The sequence below is a fragment of the Lynx canadensis genome, chromosome B1, assembly GCF_007474595.2.
Source record: "Lynx canadensis isolate LIC74 chromosome B1, mLynCan4.pri.v2, whole genome shotgun sequence".
NCBI lineage: Eukaryota > Metazoa > Chordata > Mammalia > Carnivora > Felidae > Lynx > Lynx canadensis.
In genome coordinates this window covers 144941108-144962214 of record NC_044306.2, presented here as the reverse complement: position 1 = coordinate 144962214, position 21107 = coordinate 144941108, and the positions used below count along the sequence as shown (strand labels likewise).

The following is a 21107-nucleotide window of genomic DNA, read 5'->3' as shown; positions in this document are numbered from 1 at the left end:
AGTCATTTATTATTATCACACCTTCAATAATCCCTTAATATCGTCAAATACGCAGTCCACATTTCCCCAATTGTCTTTTTTTAAATTTGCATATTTGAAACAGGACCCAAATAAAGTCCCAACATTGTAATTGGTTGGTATGTCTCTTAAATCTTTTAACCTGTAGAGTCCCTTCTACCTCTTTATTCATTTTGCCTTGAAAAGCAACTGTTTTAACAAACGAGTCTTTGTCCGACACTACACAGGTGAATTTCAAGGATACCGTTACAAAGCTTTCACATCAATAAGTGGACGGCCAGGGTGTCAGAGCACACTTAGCCCAGGGATTAGGACAAGAGCTCTAGGGGCGCCTGGGTGGCTCCGGCGGTTAGGCGTCTGACTTCAGCTCAGGTCATGATCTCACGGTCTGTGGTTTTGAGCCCCGTGTCAGGATCTGTGTGGACAGCTCAGAGCCTGGAGCCTGCTTTGGATTCTGTGTCTGCCCCTCTCTGCCCCTCCCCCATTCATGCTCTGTCTCTCTCTGTCTCTCAAAAATCAGTAAACGTTAAAAAAATTTTTTTTTAATTAAAAAAAAGAACAAGCGCTCTGGAGCCTGGCTTGCTCTCTTGACTCTGCCCTTATTAGTCACATGACTTAACCTCTCCGTGCCTCGGTTTTCTCATCTTTAAAGTGGGGGTGACGACAGTACCTATCTCACTCGATTGATTTTAGGATTCAATGACTTGAGGTATGTACGATGATTAGAATAGTGATGCTTAGAATACAGTAAATGATAGACAGATGAGGAAATTGAGGGTCACTGAGGCTGAGAGTCCAAGTTCTTGCAACTAAATGGTGGTGGGGCAGGGACTAGAATGCAGGTTTATCCCACTGGTTTAATACTGTTTCAAACCGCTAATAAACAGGGTCTCTGTCTCGTAGCGGGCGTCACTCTGCCCACTGACCAGGATGTTATTGCCATTCTGTTGTTAAATCACCGGGATGACTTCAGGAAACCTGTCCGGGACTGTCTCCTGCTCTGCAAAAGGGAGGAGCTGGAGATATGCCTGAAACCCCTCTCAGGAGCAATCCCAGCAGAAGACCCCCTAGCCAGGTGGGCGGGGGAGCCATGCAGGCCGCCACAGAGGGGCACCTTCACGTCAGTGCCAAACACAGAGCCTTAAGATTCCCCACAGAGCAACTGCCCCGCTCCTGACAGAGAAGCCCGAGCCACCCCAGGCCTCTGGGAGAGAACCCTCACAGCTACTCCCTCAGACGACGTAGGAGGCGGGCCCAGTACCCGCCATGCCTCATGCTCCCTGACACACGCAATCCTGACTGCACTGCCCTCCTCACGGCTGCCTCCTGGACTACTCACCAGGCTGTGCGAGGGGAAGGCCTCTCCCAGACAGCGTCAGCGGTTTCTGCCGCGGGAGACTAGCCTCCCTGCACATAACAGGAACTTGCCTTTGCTTCTCCAAGTCTGCACAGTAAAACAGGCCCGTTAATACAACAGGACTTCAGAGGCGAGCGAGATCAGGCGCCACCGACTCACTCCCCAGGCAGACGTCCTGCTGGACCCTTGAAAAGGTCCTAAGCACCACAGATGGTCGACTAGAACAGTCCAGCCTTCTGAACACTGCTGGGTCCAAACTGCTGTTGATGGATTTTTTTCCCCTCTCAGACTGCTGGCTTCCACTTCAGTGAATGTAGAAGGATGGAAGGATGGTTTATACTGTCTCAATTTGAGCATCTAAAACTGAAAACTGGGGCACCTAGGTGACTCAGTCGGTTAAGCGTCTGTCTTTGGCGCAGGTCATGATCTCACAGTTTGTCAGTTCAAGCCCCACATCAGGCTCTGTGCTGACAGCTCAGAGCCTAGAGCCTGCTTACGATTCTATCTCCATCTCTCTGCCCCTCCCCTGCTTGCGCGCTCTCTCTCTCTCTCTTTCAAATATAAAATAAAGCATAAAAAAAAATTTAAACCAAAAACCACTTTTGTGGTATCCAAACCCATATCTTCAGAGTTGGAGCTCCTCGAAATTCTAAACACGTTTTTAAACCACCAAAGGAGGGCAAAGGAGACAGCGGAGAGCAAAGCAGGGTGGTCACCACTTTGGGACTCTCCCCCCAAATAGTTTCAGCCCCAGTTAAAAGAAAGGCTGTCCTGAGCCAGGAAGGGGCTGCTCTCCTCATGGGCATCTCTCTGAAGTACCCGTGTTAGAAGCAGTGCGACGCTCACAGACCAGGCAGAAGTTCCTAAAGTCATGCCACACATCTCTGCTCAAGGAGCACTTGGCTCGGCCTTTCGTTATCCACAAACACCAAGGTTCTTCATAAGAGCTTTCAATGTAAGTCTCCTCCTGTGGGCTTGGCCCCTCACCCTGATGGGGCAGCATGTATACACATGACAGTGAAAGAGAGAGAGAATATGGGTGTGTTTGTATAGAGGGGAAGGTTTCTTTTGAGGAGCTGGCGCACGTAATCATGGAGGCAAGCCCAAATTCTGCAGGGCGGACTGGCAGGCTGACCTAGGGAAAGAGCCGATGCTGCCTTCTAAGTCCCAAGGCCATCTGCTGCAAGACTCCCTCTTGCTCTTGCTCAGGGGCGATCAGTCTTTTGCGCAGGCCTCCACCGTTTGCGTGAGGCTCATTCACAGCAGCGGGGCAATCTGCTTTACTCAAAATGCATCCATTTAAATGTCAATGTCATCCACAACCATCCTCACAGAATGGTCGTTATTTGAGCAAACAGCCGGACACCATGTCCTAGCCAGGTTGACACATAAAAGTACCACCACCTCTCAGGGTGCGAGTGGGAGGAAAAAGGAGATTAAATTCCCCTGAGCTCAGATCCAAAAAGCAGGGCATGGCAGACAGCTCGAGACCCTGGACAAAGCCACCCTCCCGCCCTCCCCCGACAGGGACTTGCCAGACAACAAGGTGCATGAACCCCGGTACACAAGCAGAGGCCCTTCTCCCCAGACATCTGTCTGTGGTGTATTCCAAAATAGTTTACTGAGTGCTCACTATACACAGGCACTGTGGCTCCGAATGTAATCAAGGCTCAGTTCTTCTGCATACCTAAAAATGGTTAAAATGCTGGAGCACCTGGGTGGCCCAGTCGGGTAAGCCTCCGACTCTTGATTTCAGCTCAGGTCATAATCTCACGGTTCATGAGCTCAAGCCCCGCACCAGTCTCTGCACTGGGGGTACGGAGCCTGCTTGGAACCCTCTCTTTCTGCCCTTCCCCGGCTCGCTCTCTCTCTCTCTCTCTCAAAATGAATAAATACACGTTTTGAAAATGGTTAAAATGGTCATTTTTATATTGTCTATTTTATCACCAAAAAAAAAAAAAAAGACCAAGTTCTTGCCATCAAGGTTCTCAAAGTCCAGAGAAAGACAGAGAGAGAGAGGACAGATACAAAGCACAATTTCAGTGTAGGGGGTTACCCGTGGTAAGACAGGGCAGCCGGAGAAGCCAGACCCCACACAGGAACAGAAACGGCGGCTCGCTCATCTGCCCACCCTGTCCTTTCTCTCCTCCTTGAGCACAGCTGCTTTGGACACACGGCCAGTCAGGCCACAAGGCAGATCCCTCTTAATACCCAAACCTGAAGATCTCACTTCTCCAGTCCTGCAGCTTCGAGGTGCCACTCCACACGCTATAACTTGTCTTATGTTAGGTACTCGCTAAAGTACAAACGTGCTTTTTATTCACCTGATTTTTTTTCATTATGGAGGAAGCAATATTATAATAACTTTATACAATGCAATTACAGTCTCACCACCTGATCACACCCAACCTCAGCCGTCAAACGCTCAGACCAAAACTAGGGTGTTCCCTAGCACTCTGGTGTCTCTCACAACCTCCTTCCAACCCTTCCTCTCCCGACAGGAAATCCTGTCAAGTCCACCTTCAAAATATGTCCAGAATCTCCTTATTTTGTTCGTCTCCACTGCTGCCACCCCAATCTGTGTCACCATCGTCTCCTTCCTACACTTCTGCTAGTTGGTTCTCCATCGCCCCCCAATAGTCTCTCCTCCACGCAGTGGCCAGAGTTGTCCTTTCAAATGTAGGTAAGGTCATGTCGTGCTTCTATGCGCAATCTTCCAGTGACTTCCCATTTCCCTCAGGGAAATGATCTGGCTCCAGCACTCCTTGAGCTCATCCCCTAGTCTATCCCAGCTACAACGGCCTCCTTGCGGTTGTATATTACATGCCATGCCTACCTCTGTCTCAGGGCCTTTGCACTGAATTTTGACAGAATTTTGAAGTCAGGAAAGTTCCTGTTCCGAATCTCAACCTTACCACTTGGTATCTTTGAGTCTTTGAGAAAGAAATATAACTCCTCTTGAGTCCTACATCACCTCCTCGTAAAGTTATAGGAAACAAACAAACAAACAACAACAAACAAAACCACCTAACATAAACCAGCTACATGGGCCCTTCTCCTTAACTCAGTGTGTTACAGAACCCTGAAATCCGACTCATGTTCCCAAAGCGCAGTGAGTCAATCTCTGAATCACCAGGTTTAATTCACAGAAAGCTTTATTATCAGAAGGGCAGCCCAACCAGCAGTCAGGAAATCAGTCCCAAGTCTGCCTTGCCCTGTTAAGCTTAGGAACAGTTTATGTATGATTAGCAAATTATGTGGGGGTTAGGGCAGGAACTGGATGGGCCTCGAAACTTCTCTAGGAGGCTTGAAACTTCTCCAGGTAACACACTGTCCTCGGCGTCCTGGCACCATCCAGGGGTCCTAGTTCCTTACCTGTTGACCTCACATCTGATACCGGTTCGGCAAGACAGACATTATCAACCTGCATCCCATCCCTGGTCCCTGTAATTAACCTCAGGAAAAAGAACAAAAGGACAAGGTTAATAATTCTTACAAGGTGGTGAAGGAATGTGCCCACGGGCAGTGTGTGAAGTTACCATGGAGGGAGAAACTAGTAAAGATTTAAGTGAAAAAACATACCTGGGTGCATCAACAAGAGTGACCCAAAGCCATAATAGCTTTCTTGACATTGAGAATGTGGACATCAGAATCTCACTGATTAGCCTTCAATTAAATGAGAAAGTGATCATCTGTGGATTTTTAAAGTATATGACGGCGAAGATTATCACTAAAATTACTGCGTTTGAAATAAGCTTCAGAAATATTTCCTTTTTGGGGGTCCCTGGGTGGCTCAGTCGGCTGAACATCCAACTCTTGATTTTGGCTCAGGTCATGACCTCAGGGTCATGAGATCAAGCCCCAGGTAAGGCTCTGCACTAGATGTGGAGTCTCTTTAAGATTCTCATTCTCTCTCTCTCTCTCTCACCCTCTACCCTTCTCCACTCCCTACCCCCTCTAAAAAAAAAAAGAAATATTTCCTTTTTTAAGGTAAATAAAGATTTTTTGCAAATTAATCTAACCTCACAACAGCTTCACTGATTTTATGTGTTGTTGAACACTTGGTTCCCCTCAATATATATATATATATATATATATATATATATATATATATATATCTCATACAAATAAATAAGATATGGCAAGACACTAACTCCATACATCACCAATGAAGAAGTAAGGTAGAATTTTCTGTCAAATAAGAATTCAATGAGATTTTTAAAAATTCTGTTCCTTTTGATCTGTCAGCTGTTGGCACCATCAGAGATCTGGTTAGGGCCTTAATGTGGCCTTCTGACCCAGTAGTTTTAGTCTTTAAGCAACAGGACTGGAGGCTTGCCCCATCCTCCTAGGTCTCCATTAAAGCATGTCTATTTTAGTATTGGGTGCAGAGAAGCTTGAAAAATTAAACTGGTGAGGAAAGGCAGAGCCCATACCTTTCAACCCTACTTCAGCTACCTGTGTTTTAGGATGACCCTTCTTAGTTGTATCAAGCAGAAGGTGTTACCTGGCTTCTTGTGAATATACTCATTTCTAGTTCTCCAATTCACTTTGACCTAAGGGAGAAAATTCACTTTGCAGCTTGGCAGGAGTGCGACTGACTTTGCAACTGATTTGATCACCCAGTGGAGACAAAAAAGTCTTCCTCTTAGTACATCTATGTTTCCATTCCAGTGTTCCCTTTATCCTGAAACTTGTTCTTCCTTTTAGCAAATTCCTAAAGGCTCAAAGAAATGATCGACACACTTCACACGAGGTTGCTCTAAACGTTATTTTTTTAACAGCAGCACTATTGGCATTTGGGGCCAGAGATGACTTCACTGCGGGGGACTGTGACAACAAAAACGTCTCTAAACATTGCCAAATGTCCTCTGGGAGAGGTGGGGAGCAAAATCCCCTCCGGTTGAGAACCACTGACCCCATACAGATATTTGCATTCCTTCCTTCCTTGGAAGAGCAAGACAAAGTTGAGAGACGCAGAGAGCTATGCCTGGGGTTGGGATCTAAGCTAGAGGTTGATGGGAGGTGGAATAAAACCATTGATCAAAACAGATCAGTAATACAATTTTGAATATTCACCTAAGGAATTTGGGTTTTGGTTTTTAGGCAATGGAGTATCATCAAAGGATCTTTAGAAAGTGATATAATTAGAGTTTCTTTTTAAGAACATTTTCTTGATCTTAGAATGAGAGGGATTGAAAAGACAATAGCTGTCACAAAACTCGGACATGATGACTATGTGAGATACAGCCTACAAGGTGGAAAGGAAGTGCCAGCCCCGCGTGCCGAGCCCACTGGCATGGAAGCTCTAAGGACAGATAATGCTCACTTCCCATGTTTGCTTTCAGTTGATCTTCAGTTTCCGTATCAACATCATCACGTGCGGCTTCCCTTGCAGGTTACTGTCTCAGAATATTTTCATCTTATACATCCCGAGTTTTTTTGGTTTTTAGTCGTTTTTGCCACCGGTGCTAGCAGGTACCATTCCCCTTCTTTGCCTGTTTCCTCTACACATGGGTTTACACTTTCAAAGGAACATCAGGGAATCTGATCCGCTACCCCCAGGGCAGACCTATGCGGGGAGCTTAGCCCCATTTGCATGAGTATTTTTTGAGTCTCCCAGAAAAATAATAAAAGAAATTTGGGGTCTGGTGGTTAGGTTCCGTGCATTCAGAATGAATGTCTTCTCGAAGAGAGAGGGGCAGAGTCGAAAGCTTATGTCAACCTCTCCACAGGGTGTTCCTGGTGGGCAGGAAACCCATCCAAAAGGAAGAGTAATCTATAGTGTAGAGCACTATCTGAGACACCAGTTGATTGTCTGATAGACAAATTTACATTTTGGCTTCTTCTCTCACACCCCGGCTCTTTCATTTTGTTTTATATCATCAACAGAGCAAAGTTTTGTTTGTTACATACTTGAAAAAATGGTTTTCCTCCTTTGGAAGCTTCATTCCTTTATTTTATAAATTTTAGGACAATAGATGCAAACAGAAAAAACAATTACACCATTTGGCTTTTGTTATTTATTTCATCAACATTTAAACTGAAGGCTTGTCAGAAATCCAATAGAGAAAAGAAAGAGGATCAGAAAAAATGATACAAACTTCCATCAACTAAAAGTTTGCTTCAATAATTTACAGTAAATCCACAAAGAGGAACATTGGGCAGTAGTTAGAGATTACATGGATCGAATTTTATTGGCATGGTAATGTGTTTTCAATGCAGGGGGCAAAGTAATATATCATGTGGGGCCGCAACTGAATGGTCAAGAAAGATTTCTTGAGCTGTTTTTGGTGTAAAAAGGTACTTTTATTTATTTATTTATGTTGATTATTTAATTGATTTTTAATATAATTTATTGTCAAATTGGCTTCCATACAACACCCAGTGCTCATCCCAGCAGGTGCCCTCTTCAATGCCCATCACCCACTTCCCCTCCCCCACCCCCCATCAACCCTCAGTTTGTTCTCAGTATTTAAGAGTCTCTTATGGTTTGCCTCCCTTCCTCTCTGTAACTCTTTTTCCCCCCTTCCCCTCCCCCGTGGTCTTCTGTTAAGTTTCTCAGGATCCACATATGAGTGAAAACATATGGTATCTGTCTTTTTCTGATTGACTTATTTCACTTAGCATAATACCCTCCAGTTCCATCCACGTCGCTGCAAATAGCAGGATTTTATTCTTTCTCATCGCTTTCAACAATAGCCAAATTATGGAAAGAGCCAGAAAGGTACTTTTATTACAGCACGGGGATAGGACCCATGGGCCGAAAGTGCTACACTTTCTGCTGCTTAGTGCTCAAGGGGGAGGGGACGTGCAGGGAGTATTAGATCATAAATGTCTTCTTCAAATTTCTACACGTAAAACTACTTTCACAAGATTTCTCTGGTGCTTATCCTTCAGCCTGATATTAACTATCAGTGAGATTTACAAGCAGTCATGAGACCCTTTAAGACTGTAGCAAAGGGCACGTATTTGATCCTTATTGGAACAATGCAGGCTGTCAGTCAGCCTTCTGGGCTAAAGGTGAACATTTTTCTGCTTCAGTCCCTCATCAGTATATGTAATACCTCACCCAGTGACATAAAATTACAGATTTCTCTGCCTCCAGTACTCCTCTCTCTTGATACTCAAGACCCTTTATTGTTATTCTTAGTATTTAATGTCCTTGCACGACCATAAGCTCCATGAGAGCAGAACCCTAAGTTTTAGTCCCAGCACCTAGACCAGTGTGTGGCACATGATACATGACCAACAGAGAGCTGCCCAATCAGTGGGTCATGCCTTGTTCTCCATGATCCCTGCTTCCTCTCCAAACTGCTGACAAATTGTCCATTTAATCATCTGTCCTAGAATTTTGCCTAGGATCCTCATCAGGCCTGTGGAATCTGCCATTTTCTAGTTTGTGAGTATTTGCATTCTTCCTCAGTTTGGTCCTCAGCTTGCATGGTCTCCCCCAATAGATTGTTAGCCCTTGGAAGCCAGGGACTGTGTTCTGTTTTGTTCTTTCTGCAATGCCCAGGAAAATGTTCTCAAAGTGGAGGCCTGTGGAGTGACTGAATGAGCAGACAACTATTAGCTCCTAAGAGAACAAGTTAAGAACTGGAGTCATTATAATTCACTGACAACCCTAACCACTCCCTTTCATGGGCCAGGCCTTGTGGTTGGGGCTTCAGGTCAGTTACCTCTTCTATATCCATCACCATCACCACTCCGAGGGAAATACGACAAGGCCCATTTTACACAAGAGATGCCTCCGAGTCTCAGGGATTCACCTAGACAGGAAGAGAAGGTATCAAGATTGAAGCCAGTTTTCCCAATTCAAGATCCATGCTCTTTCTCACGGTGGCCATCCCCTCCCATCTCTCCTAGACAAACCGAATTCTCTCAGGAAACAAACCAGGCACACCATGTCCATCATAGGGACAATATGATGAATCAGAAGGAGCCCTGGAAACACAACTCACTGAGTTCATCTACCAAATGGCCACATTTGAGGGCACCTGGGTGGCTTGGTCAGTTAAGCGTCCGACTTTGGCTCAGGTCATGATCTCACGGTTTGTGAGTTTGAGCCCAGCGTCAGGCTCTGTGCTGACAGCTCAGAGCCTGGAGCCTGCTTCACATTCTGTGTCTCCCTCTCTCTCTGCCCCTCCCCTGCTCACGCTGTTTCTCTCTCTCACACAAAACAAATAAACATTAAATTAAAAAAAAAATAGCCATGTTTGTGTGGACAGTGACCGTGATGGCTACTAGAGAAGATGGTTTTGTGACGCTGCTGCCTTTGGCTCCTGGACAAAAGCAGAGAAAAGAAAAAGCCGTAATCTCTGACCCAAGGCCTGTGAACAGCCTCTTCAAACCACCTGGGTCAGGAAGACTTTGGACAACACCCTCCCCATCCTGCTTGGCTTTTTAAAGTAAGTCAACCACACAGAGGGAAGCACTGTTGAGTATTCCCTAAACAGATTCTTTCTCTTGCCCAGGGAGACCCGTAGAACAAGTAAAGAGAGGGCACTACGGGCAGAGAAGATTGGAGGGAATTAAAAGGGTAGTGAGGGCGTGGTTGCCCACAATCTGACTCCAAAGGATAGATGAATGCCGTTTGGCTGTCATTCCAAGAAACTTCTGGTTGATAAACACTGTCTGGTATTTCCTTGCTGATTTCTTACCCTCATACCGCAGGCCCTGATTCCTGTGGTCCACTGAGCAAATGCAAATTACCTGAATCAGGCTGCCGGTGACTCACCGGCTCCCCTTTAAAGCAACTTGGGCTCAGGGCAGTGACTCCTCAGGGTGGTAAGCCATGGCTCACCAACTCCGCTTCGCCTGCCGGCTATTGGTCTGCTGGGTGGTGGTAACCGTGGCAGAAGGTAAGGCTTTGGCTCTTATTCTACTGTGGGTCCCTAATTAATAAGTTGTGTGAAAAGACAATTATATGTATCCATGAACCGGACATAATTTTGTCAGCTTCCATCAGCCTGTGTGGTTGAGGATAAAGAAGCTAAATTTTGTCATCTGAAGACCTTAGTCCTCGTCTCAGCCCTAACTATGTGACTTCAGACATACTTAACCTTTCTCACATCAGTCTCCTCATATGTGACAGTATTAATAATTATTATGGGGGTTGTAAGGACAAAATGAGCTATCTTGCAAGAAAAGCTCTTCCAGCTCAAAACACTATCCAATACCAGTTGTTATTATTGTAAAGCTAACAATTTCCACCCTGAATTACAGCAGGGTCCACCTCTTGCTATCCCCAGCAGCACAGTAATTTGCACATGGTGGCTGTTTAATCTCTGTTTGTTAATTGCTTTAATTAATCACATCTAGGCAGCTGCGTCTTGGGGCTACCGAAGCGAACATAGCTTTCTCTAGGATTATATTACATTCTGCTTCTCCACTGCTCCTATTCTCTTTCCTTTCCCCCATCACAAGGTTTCCCGGGCAGCCTGAGCTTTAAAATTGGTTTGCACACCCCTGGAGGAAAGAGAGAAGAGGCTAGGGAAGAGGGGAGAAAGGGAAAGGAGAGAAAGAGATGCTGGGGGATCTGGGTCTAATGTTGTTTCTTTCACAAGCCACCTTCGTTCCAGCACCAGATACTGTTCAGGGAGGTGAGACCCAGGATCAAACCAACTACCCTGGGGTCTCTGCAGGGGCTCAGCCAGACCCTAGTCATCTCCCCTCCCCCAAAGCTCACATACAGAGGAGAGGGGCAGAGACCCGGAGGCTGGGGGTGAGACCACCAGAGGTCACTTTGCCCAACCTCTGCATGAACTCTGGCAATCAGAAGGGGAGGAGATATTACAAATGACACCTGCCCCGTTCCCAAAACCAGACCCCCAAGCACCACCTGCTGAACGTGACATTTAAAACAGGCATCGTAGGGGCGCCTGGGTGGCGCAGTCGGTTAAGCGTCCGACTTCAGCCAGGTCACGATCTCGCGCTCCGTGAGTTCGAGCCCCGCGTCAGGCTCTGGGCTGATGGCTCAGAGCCTGGAGCCTGTTTCCGATTCTGTGTCTCCCTCTCTCTCTGACTCTCCCCCGTTCATGCTCTGTCTCTCTCTGTCCCAAAAATAAATAAACGTTGAAAAAAAAAAAAATTTTAAAACAGGCATCGTAAAACACAACCAGCCACCTACCTGACATCTTCTTTCCAGAAAGTGAACCACTCTTCGGGAAACTTTGTAAATACATAGCTGAACAAGCTATAATGAGGTCATAGGTGTATCCACATGTGAAAAAACACCAATTAAAATGTGAGATATGACTTCTGAATTTGGCTCATGCTTCCCACTGTCCCTCAGGCTGGCATCGAAACTCCTTCAAATGTAGCTTCGCTCTATCCATGCAGCCCTGGTTCCAGCTCGTCACTCGCCTATCTGTGCCGTGTCTGGTCGTGTGTGGGTGTCCAAACTCACCCTGCCCTCACCTGTTTATTGCAATTCTGCTTCACCTGATGACATTTAAATGTAGCTATAGGATTGCTCCGCAAAGATTTTTTTTAAGGTACATAATTGAAAGGGGCGCCGGGGTGGCTCAATAGGTTAAGTGTCCTACTCTTGGTTTCAGCTCAGGTCATGATCTCATGGTTCATGAGGTCGAGCCCCATGTCGGGTTCTGTGCGGACAGTGCAGAACCTGCTTGGGATTCTCTCTGTCTCTCTGTCTTTCTCTCTTTCCCCCTGCTGGCATGCATGTGCGTGCGCTCTCTCTCTCTCTCTCAAAAATAAACTTAAAACAAAAGAAACACATAATTTAAAAATTGCTATCTCTCTCTCTGACATCTCAGAATTATAGCAATTTGTACATCATCCATGACACGTGCCTCTTTCTGCTCTGTAGTACAGATCCATGTATTTGTAGCACTTCCCAAGTGCAGGCCCGTGTCTTTATTATCTCTGAGTTTGCCATAACACCTAACACAGTAACTGCACACAGTGGAAATGACTGGCTTTATAGCACAGAATTGAAAGAGGCCTTTGTGACACTTTCTGGGCTCCAAATTCTTTCCCTGTAGGCTTAGAGATTTGACCAAAAGAGCCAGTCATTCTGTGAGTCTACAAAAGGAGCTGAGTTGCAGTTATTGTGAGTAAATTCGTCACAGAACTTATATTCCTTTCTGGTTCAACTCTGAAAGCACATGAGAATTTTCTATGACTCCATGGGCCTTATAAGGGGAGAACTGCATACTTAAACATTATGTATGAGTTTACTTCTCTTAAAAATCAGTACAGTTCATTACAAACCAGCTATCGTCTGCCCAAATAACCACAGACTACAGGTAATTGTTCTGTTGGGGTTTTTTTTCTTTTTTTAAAGAAAAGGGACTTCTCATCCTTACTTAAAAAAAAAAAGTACTAGTTGTTGATATGCTATGAATTTCATGTCTAGACTATAATAAACCCGCTCACAATTGATATCCAAACTTCAAGTGATACTTTGGCTTGATTTTTTATTATAGTCTAATTTTAAATGTAAGTTATTGCAAATTTTCTGGGACTGAAATTAAATACTCATGAGCTTCACAAAATCTACAGAGAAAAACCCTCAACATCTGCCTGACCATTCATTCAAGTTATTGACTATGTACTGGACCCCCCTCTAAGCCAGGTATATTGTAGGTGCTAAGGACAGAGCCATGACCAATAGAATCTCTGTTTTCATCAAGGTCCCGTTCTAATAGCATCTGTACCCTTTAGTCCTATCAGTAGCACACATATTTTATACCTAAAGTGGAACCAGATGGGCCTAAGAAAATGGGCCTTTGTGCTGATAGAATCTTTCTTCCATGACATTCAAGATTAATAATAAGAGTAGCTAATGCCTACTAAGTGCATATTGCGTATCAGACATGTTCTGGACACTTTACATGTCTTAATTCAGACAATGCAACAAGCCAATGAGGTAGGTAGTATTTTTTTCCATTTTACAAATAAGGAAAAGGAGACTCAGAAAAGTTAAGGAACCTGTCAATGGTCACACAGTTATTAAGTGGCAGAGTTCAGGGATCCTGGTTCTAGAGTCTATGCTTTAAACACTATCGTCTTGTGTCTTATAAATGTTTTTAATCTATATTTATTTTTATAATGTTTATTAATTTATTTTTTAGAGAGAGAGAGAGTGGGGGAGGGACAAAGAGAGAGGGAGACAGAGTATCCCAAGAAGGCTCCGTGCTATCAGCACAGAGCCCCATGCGGGACTCGAACCCAAGAACTGTGAGATCATGACCTGAGTCTAAACCTCAGACGCTTAACTGACTGAGCCACCCAGGCACCTCTCAATCTGTATTCAAATATTTCACCTACTTTGGTTGGATTAATGTCACAGAAGGGCTCTCATCTTTGACATTCAGTGCCTTTGGGGGCATGTCTGTGTGTTAAATATTGAAAACCATCTATTTATAATGATCGCATCATCTCTGAGAGGTGGGGAGATGGTAACTTTGGCAATTACGGAAACAGAGATTTCTCTCAATCAATTCAATTCCACTGCAGGCACTGTGGCAGGGCTAAGGAGATGTGGTCTACAGGGTGGTCATGTGGATGTTCCAGTGGAGAAATACAACCACTGAATAGTAATCACATGACTGATGAGTATTCTGAAAGTGGACTCCCAGAGTGGTATGGAAGCATAGCGCCAAGGGCTTTAAGCCAGCCTGAGGGTAGGAAAGACCTCACTGAGGAAATGAGGCATGAAATATGCGTAGGAGTAAGCCAGGCAAAGAGGACAGGAAATGGTGCTTGGGTATCTGGAACCAGTTTGTTAAAAGCCCAGGACTGGTAATGACTTTTGCCAAAGTAGGTTTTCTTGAGTAGAGAAAGCACAGTCAGGTTCCAGTAGATTAAATATGGGGGGCCATAGGGGGCACATGTAGATGACTGTGTAGATATCTCTCTGAAGTGAGAGAGATAAGAACCAAAGAAGTTCATGGCAGATCACTGAAGTTTTCTTTCTGAAATATGCAGCTAAGTAGTCTACTTACAAAGGTAGAGAGACTTTTGAAGAAAATTCTTCAAATGAATGACAAAGAATGAGAATTTTGAAGGGGCTTTGAGAAGAGTGTCAAAGATTCAGAAGCTAGTGGGAATGGAGCAGAACAAGGAGAAACAAAAGAATTGGTGAGCAGTGTTAACTCAGCCAAAGTTGGAGACCATGAATGGCATCAATGTCCTCACCCAAATGTGTGGCCTTAACCTGTATAGTTTCCCAAATCAATCCCTATGGTTCCCACATTTTAGAGCCCTTGTGCTAGTCAACCAGTGCCCTGCAATAGTCATCATGTGTCTAGTTTGCTGGAAGAATATGGTTTTACGTGGTCCTGCCCACATTCTTGGGCTGGTTACTAGGACAAGCTTGTATCTTGATATAGAGCTCTTGGAAATCCCCGGGAGAGAGCAGTGAACACTGCTGGACATCCCAGAATCAGACAAAAGCTACCTAGCAGGCTCTAACACCCCAGAGTCAGCAGGAAGATTTGGTTGAATAGCCTCAGGTTTGAGAAATGAGATGAGCACAGGGGTAGGTGGTTGATTTGTTGTTAATGGCTGGAATACAGTGTACTGAGAGGCAGAGCTCAGGCCTAGCTAAGTCTGATCTAATAACAAAATGTCAAGATGGAGTTTAAGAAGAAAGTTAGTTTCTGGTACCTGGGTGGCTCAGTTGGTTGAGTGTCTGACTCTTGATTTCAGCTCAGGTCATGATCCCAGGGTCATGCTTAAGATTCTATCTCTCTCTCCCTCTGCCCTTCTCCCTGGCTCACATGCATGCATTCTCTCTCTCTCTCTCTCAAAAATAAAATAAATATTATTTAAAAAAAAATTTTGTCTTTATTTTTGAGATAGAGACAGAGCTCAAGCAGAGCAAGGGCAGAATTAGAGGGAGACACAGAATCTGAAGCAGGCTCCAGGCTCTGAGCTGTCAGCACAGAGCCTGATGCAGGGCTCGAGCCCATGAACTGTGAGATCATGAGCTGAGCTGAAGTCAGGGGCTTAACCAACTGAGCCACCCAGGTGCCCCTAAAATAAATCTTTAAAGAAGAAAGAAGTGGGGCGCCTGGGTGGCGCAGTCGGTTAAGCGTCCGACTTCAGCCAGGTCATGATCTCGCGGTCCGTGAGTTCGAGCCCCGCGTCGGGCTCTGGGCTGATGGCTCAGAGCCTGGAGCCTGTTTCAGATTCTGTGTCTCCCTCTTTCTCTGCCCCTCGCCCGTTCATGCTCTGTCTCTCTCTGTCCCAAAAATAAAAAAACGTTGAAAAAAATAAATAAATAAAGAAGGAAGAAGAAGAAGGAGGAGGAGGAGGAGGGAGAAAAGGAGGAGGGGAGGAGGAGGAGGGGGAGGAGAAGAAGGAGAAGGAGAAGAACAAGAAGGAGAAAGAGATGGAGAAGGAGAAGAAAGAAGAAGAAAGCTAGCTTCTCCACACTGACTGGATTCTCTGCAGAAAGCTTTCATGTTACAACAGTTCAGGAACAGACACCCACTCAAGCCAGCTTAAGAAAAGAATAAAGTAGGGGCACCTCAGTGCCTCAGTCAGTTGAGCATCTGCCTCTTGATTTTTGGCTCAGGTCATGAGCTAACCATCATGAGATCAAGCTCTGCTTAGGAATCTCTCTCTCTCTCTCTCTCTTGCCCTCTCTGCCCCTCCCACAAGCACACACACATACACACACACACACACACACACACACACACACACGCTCTGCCTCCCTCTCTCTCAAAATAAATAAATTTTAAAAAGGAGGCACCTGGGTGGCTCAGTCGGTTGACTTCAGCTCAGGTTATGATCTCACACCTGATGAGTTTGAGTCCCAGGTCGGGCTCTGTGCTGACAGCTCAGAGCCTGGAGCCTGCTTCAGGTTCTGTGTCTCCCTCTCTCTCTGCCCCTCCCCTGCTCATGCTTTGCCTCTCTCTCTCATAAATAAACATTAAAGGGGCGCCTGGGTGGCGCAGTCGGTTAAGCGTCCGACTTCAGCCAGGTCACGATCTCACGGTCTGTGAGTTCGAGCCCCGCGTCAGGCTCTGGGCTGATGGCTCAGAGCCTGGAGCCTGTTTCCGATTCTGTGTCTCCTTCTCTCTCTGCCCCTCCCCCGTTCATGCTCTGTCTCTCTCTGTCCCAAAAATAAATAAACGTTCAAAAAAAAAATTTAAAAAAATAAAATAAAATAAAAAATAAACATTAAAAAATTTTTTTTAAAGAGTAGGTGGAGTGATTATTATAAGGATATTTCTAAGACCCTTGTGCACAGCCAGGCTTCAGAGGGATCAGCCCCAAAGAGTCAAGAACCAAGGCTACTCTTACCACCACTCTGTTACCACATGGTCGCTTGTCTCTCTTTCTCTGAAAGGTCTTACCATTTTATGGCATCTATGGAAAGACTGGCTTCTCTGCTTACTCATCATTCAACTGGCCAAACAAAACCTAACACTCCAGTCCCTGCCCTACACCTTCCACTAACATCTTCCATTGTGTCTCTTTGTTGAAATCCTTAAATGAGAATCTGATTGGTCACTGACCAACCAATGAATGAGGAGAACGTCTATCAGCAGGCCAATCATCCATAGTCAAAGATACGTAGGACTGACCTTTCCAGGAGTTGTGGGTAAAGCAGAATCTCCAGAAGGGGCTATAAACACAAGCAGGCAATAGGTATGTCCTACACAACCAATAAATCTGAATTCAGTTGTTCTAAAGGTGAGGGGAATCCAGTTCTTTCAAGTGTCTCAGTACTTTCAACTTCCTGTGGGGAATTTGTTTTTCCATCATTTACATATAGCATCCCCTTCCAGGCCTGTGTTGGTAAGTTTGTAAAAACGTGAAAGAATCATTTTCTGAAGGGCTTACTTTTTCATAGCCAATTCCATTGGATGATACAGAGAAGAGTGTTCTCTATAGAGAAGACCTTGACACTTGAGCTTGACCCAAATTTCTTCTCAGAAACTAATTTCATCCTGGTTTTTAGTACTTGCTCCCCTCCTGTGTGTAGATGCCCACCCTCACCCCCCACTTTCCTCTTTAGGGAATGATTTCAGTGCTAGGGGAAGTGAAGCAGACCCCTTGGATGAATAGCCTTCACAGGGAGGGGCAGTTATTCTTATTTTCTTAACATTAATTCTTTTCCTCCACTGAATTTTCTTTTTTTTTTTTTACTTTTTTTAGTGTTTATTTATTTTTGAGACAGAGAGAGACAGAGCATGAATGGGGGAGGATCAGAGAGAGGGAGACACAGAATCTAAAGCAGGCTCCAGGCTCCGAGCTGTCAGCACAGAGCCTGATGTGGAGCTCGAACTCACAGACTGTGAGATCATGACCTGAGCCAAAGTCGGATGCTTAACCAACTGAGCCACCCAGGCGCCCCTGAATTTTCATTATTTGGTTATAACTTATGAACAATAAAATATACAAATCTTAGAGGTACAGACTAATCACATTTTACATATACACATATATGTATGTCTGTATGTATATAAACGTGTGTACGTATATGTATGTGTAAATATAAATGTGTGTGTGTCTCCATAACCACATAACAACCACCTGAAACAAGGTCTAAAGAATCCTACCTTAAAAAATAATAAAAATAAATAAAAATAAAGAATTCTTTTTCCACAAAATAACACCTACCCTAACCCTAAATTAATTACTTAAGAATTTTTTGTGACCATAGATGGGTTTTCCTTGTTCTTGAACTTTATATAAGTGGAATATTACAGTACGGACTCTTTTGTGTCTAACTCCTTTTGCTCAATATAATATCTGTGGGATGCCTCTAGGTTGTCATATTAGTAAGTCTTCCTTTATTTGTTGCCCCCTTTTCATTGTATATACACAGTTTGTTTAACCTTTCTCCTATTGATGGACACTTGTACTGTTTCCAAGCTTAAGAGCTATTATGAATAAGGCTTAAGAAGGGTGGGGGTGGGCAGCCGAATGCCTCAATGGGAAGAGCATCTGACTCTCGATCCCAAAGTCCTGACTTCAAGCCCTGTGTCGGGCATGGAGCTACTTAAAAAATAATAATATGAATATGAACAAGGCTGCTATGAACATTCGTGAAGTAGTCTTTTGAAGACATATGCATTCATTTCTCTTGGATAAATTCCTCAGAGTAGGACTGCTGGGTCATGAGGTGTGTTCATGTTTCATTCTGTTGGACCTTGGCAGTTTTTTCAAACTTGTTTTGAGACTTCTCTATTTCTCTCTCCCAATCTTTCTGCCCTGCTGCCATCTAAAGTATCTCCCTTCTGCTTCTGTTATCAGGCCTTTTTGCTGACTTGCACCTTTCTCCCCGCAGGACAAAAAGCAGTAGCCACCCCTCTTAGAGGCTCACAAGATGATGGAGGCCCTACAGACTGCGAGATCTTTACACTCACCCCTCCACCCACCATAAGGAACCCGGTGACGAGGATTCAGCTCGTCCCAAGGACACCCAAGTGTCCCTTTCATTTTTTTCCACAAGGGCCTAGAGTCCACATTAGGTTTCCAAACAGACCTTTCCTTCCTCGGAAGTGCAATCGTCGTTTTCAGTTTCGTCCGTTCTTTTGGCCACACAGTCGCCTCACTCCTCATTACAGATACTTCCCCAGAAGAAAACTGTGGAGAAGAAGCTCCTCTGAAGAAAGCAGAGAGAAAAGAGAAGCCCCAAACATGCTGATGCAAAAGAGGCCAATACCTCCGAAAAGAGATTAAAAACATTCCTGCTTTCTTTTTCCAAACTAAAGTGATTGGAGTTGAACATGAAGTATCTTAAACACCACAGACTAGAAATCGTTCTTGATGTCTGCAGGGAAGATATCGGCTTACAGGATATTCATGTTTGCCAGATAGGAGCGATAACTACATTACCCTTATCCCCAACTTTTTAAGATCTCAGGATATTCATGCAAATAAAATCCTAAAATGGGTGGTTCCAAGAATTCCTGTACAGACTGCAATGCCAGGAGAATCAGCTCTCTCTTCTAAATTAAAGTGAAAGCATTTAAACAAATCGATATAAACCAAATGAAGACATTAATGACACCCTTTTTACTCACTGGAAAATTTACAGAGCGAAGCGCATTTACAAAGTGAACTGTAAAGGAAATTATAGAAAACTGAAAGTTTAATGTTATTCTTATTCTATTCTCTGTTTGGCCATGGTGTAGATAGTGGCTACTTACTCATTTATCTTTTACCAAGGTGTAATTGACATGACATTATATTAGTTTCAGATGTACAATGTAATGATTCCATATTTGTATATATTGCAAAAAATCACAATAAGTCCAATTAACAACCATTACCATACAAGTTACGATTTTTTTTTCTTATGATGAGAACTTTCAGGATCCACTCAGTTTTCTAATAACAACAACAAAAGAATTATACTCATTAAAGCAAAACAAAGTTATGGGGCATCTAAGATAATACCTTGAAGATATCATAAACTAAATTACCTAACTTAAAAAACTATTTTTTAACTGTAATATCTAAAGTTACTTTTATGTTGACTTTTTAAGCAACCAGTGCAAATTAGTTTGATAAGTATCTCACTGTTTCTCACCTTATCATCATATGGATACTAGCTTAGATTGCTTATTATTTATTTCCCCTAGAACTTTCAGTAAGGTTCCAGACTCAAAGTCTGATTAAAAGTTTACATGGATGATTTCATTCATATGTAGAATTTAAGAAACACAGCAGATGAACATAGGGGAAGGGAAGGAAAAATATGATAAAAACAGAGAGGGAGGCAAACCATAAGAGACTCCTAAATACAGAGAACAAACTGAGGGTTGTTGGAGGGGCATTGGGTGGGGGGATGGGCTACATGAGTGATGGACATTAAGGAGGGCACTTATTGGGATGAACACTGGGTGTTACATCCAAGAAATGAATCACTAAATTCTACTCCTGAAACTGTTATTACACCATATGTTAACTTGGATTTAAATAAAATTAAAAAAAATTTTTTTTTAAGTTTACATGGATGTTCTTGTAACTCTAGAGCTCCAAAGACATAAGTTGAGTCAACTATAGGAAGCTGAGCGTGCAACAGGAGTTAACAAATCCCACCGCTTGCATTCATTGGGCATTACTGTAGCCATTCTGTAAATACTGCCTCCTGTCTGTGCCACTCACCTTGCCTGTAACATAGGAACTTGACTTTTGCAAATGTGGTCAAGGGCTTACACCTGTTCCTCCCAAGAAGTGCGTGCAAAAGTTGCTGCTGCTGCTGCTGCCACTGCTTTACAAAGGAAAAAAAAAAAAAAAGAACATAAAGTCATGAGATCGCTGGGAGTGTTGCCTGGGAAAGGAAGAGACAGAGAAAGTCATCATACTGTTCTTTGCTATGTGAAAAGATAAAAGGGAAAAAAAAATTCCTTCACTCACTTCCTAGCAAATTTTCTTACAAGAACAGATATTTGCTTCAAAATTATGAGCTTAAATAAAAACTGTATTTGAAATCCTAAGGAACTCTATATTTTGTAATAAACTGGCTGTCTCGTTTGCTTTCTTTTTGATTCGTGGGGCATAATCAGAAAAGGGCCAAAGTCGGGCAAACCTGAAGACAGGTAAATGTTTGTGTTTGAATCTCACCTCCCTTTCTATTGAATCTCACACCCCCTCCTCTATTACAGCACTCTTCCTGCTCCCCACTCCCACTCCAGAGTCTTCCATGGCTCACAGGAATCCCAAACTCAATTGCTCTGAAATCTAGTCCATGGAGACCCTGCTGGGTGACATACAAACCTCAGAAAAATTAAGA

At 44.0% G+C, this 21107-nt stretch overlaps 1 protein-coding gene across 1 annotated transcript; it reads left to right on the top strand.

The window, feature by feature from the left end:
* Positions 1 to 10169: 10169 nt before the first annotated feature.
* Positions 10170 to 20039, top strand: ODAPH (odontogenesis associated phosphoprotein). The gene is made up of 2 exons (XM_030313667.1): positions 10170 to 10239; positions 18654 to 20039. Exons 1-2 carry the CDS (start codon positions 10173 to 10175, stop codon positions 19046 to 19048), a joined length of 462 nt encoding a protein of 153 aa, XP_030169527.1. The 5' UTR covers positions 10170 to 10172; the 3' UTR covers positions 19049 to 20039.
* Positions 20040 to 21107: the final 1068 nt, after the last annotated feature.

Coding starts and splice junctions, on each gene's coding strand:
- ODAPH (XM_030313667.1), top strand. CDS start 10,173: ATGGCTCACCAACTCCGCTTCGCCTGCCGGCTATTGGTCTGCTGGGTG. Junction 10,240..18,653: donor GGTGGTAACCGTGGCAGAAG/GTAAGGCTTTGG, acceptor TTCTCCCCGCAG/GACAAAAAGCAGTAGCCACC.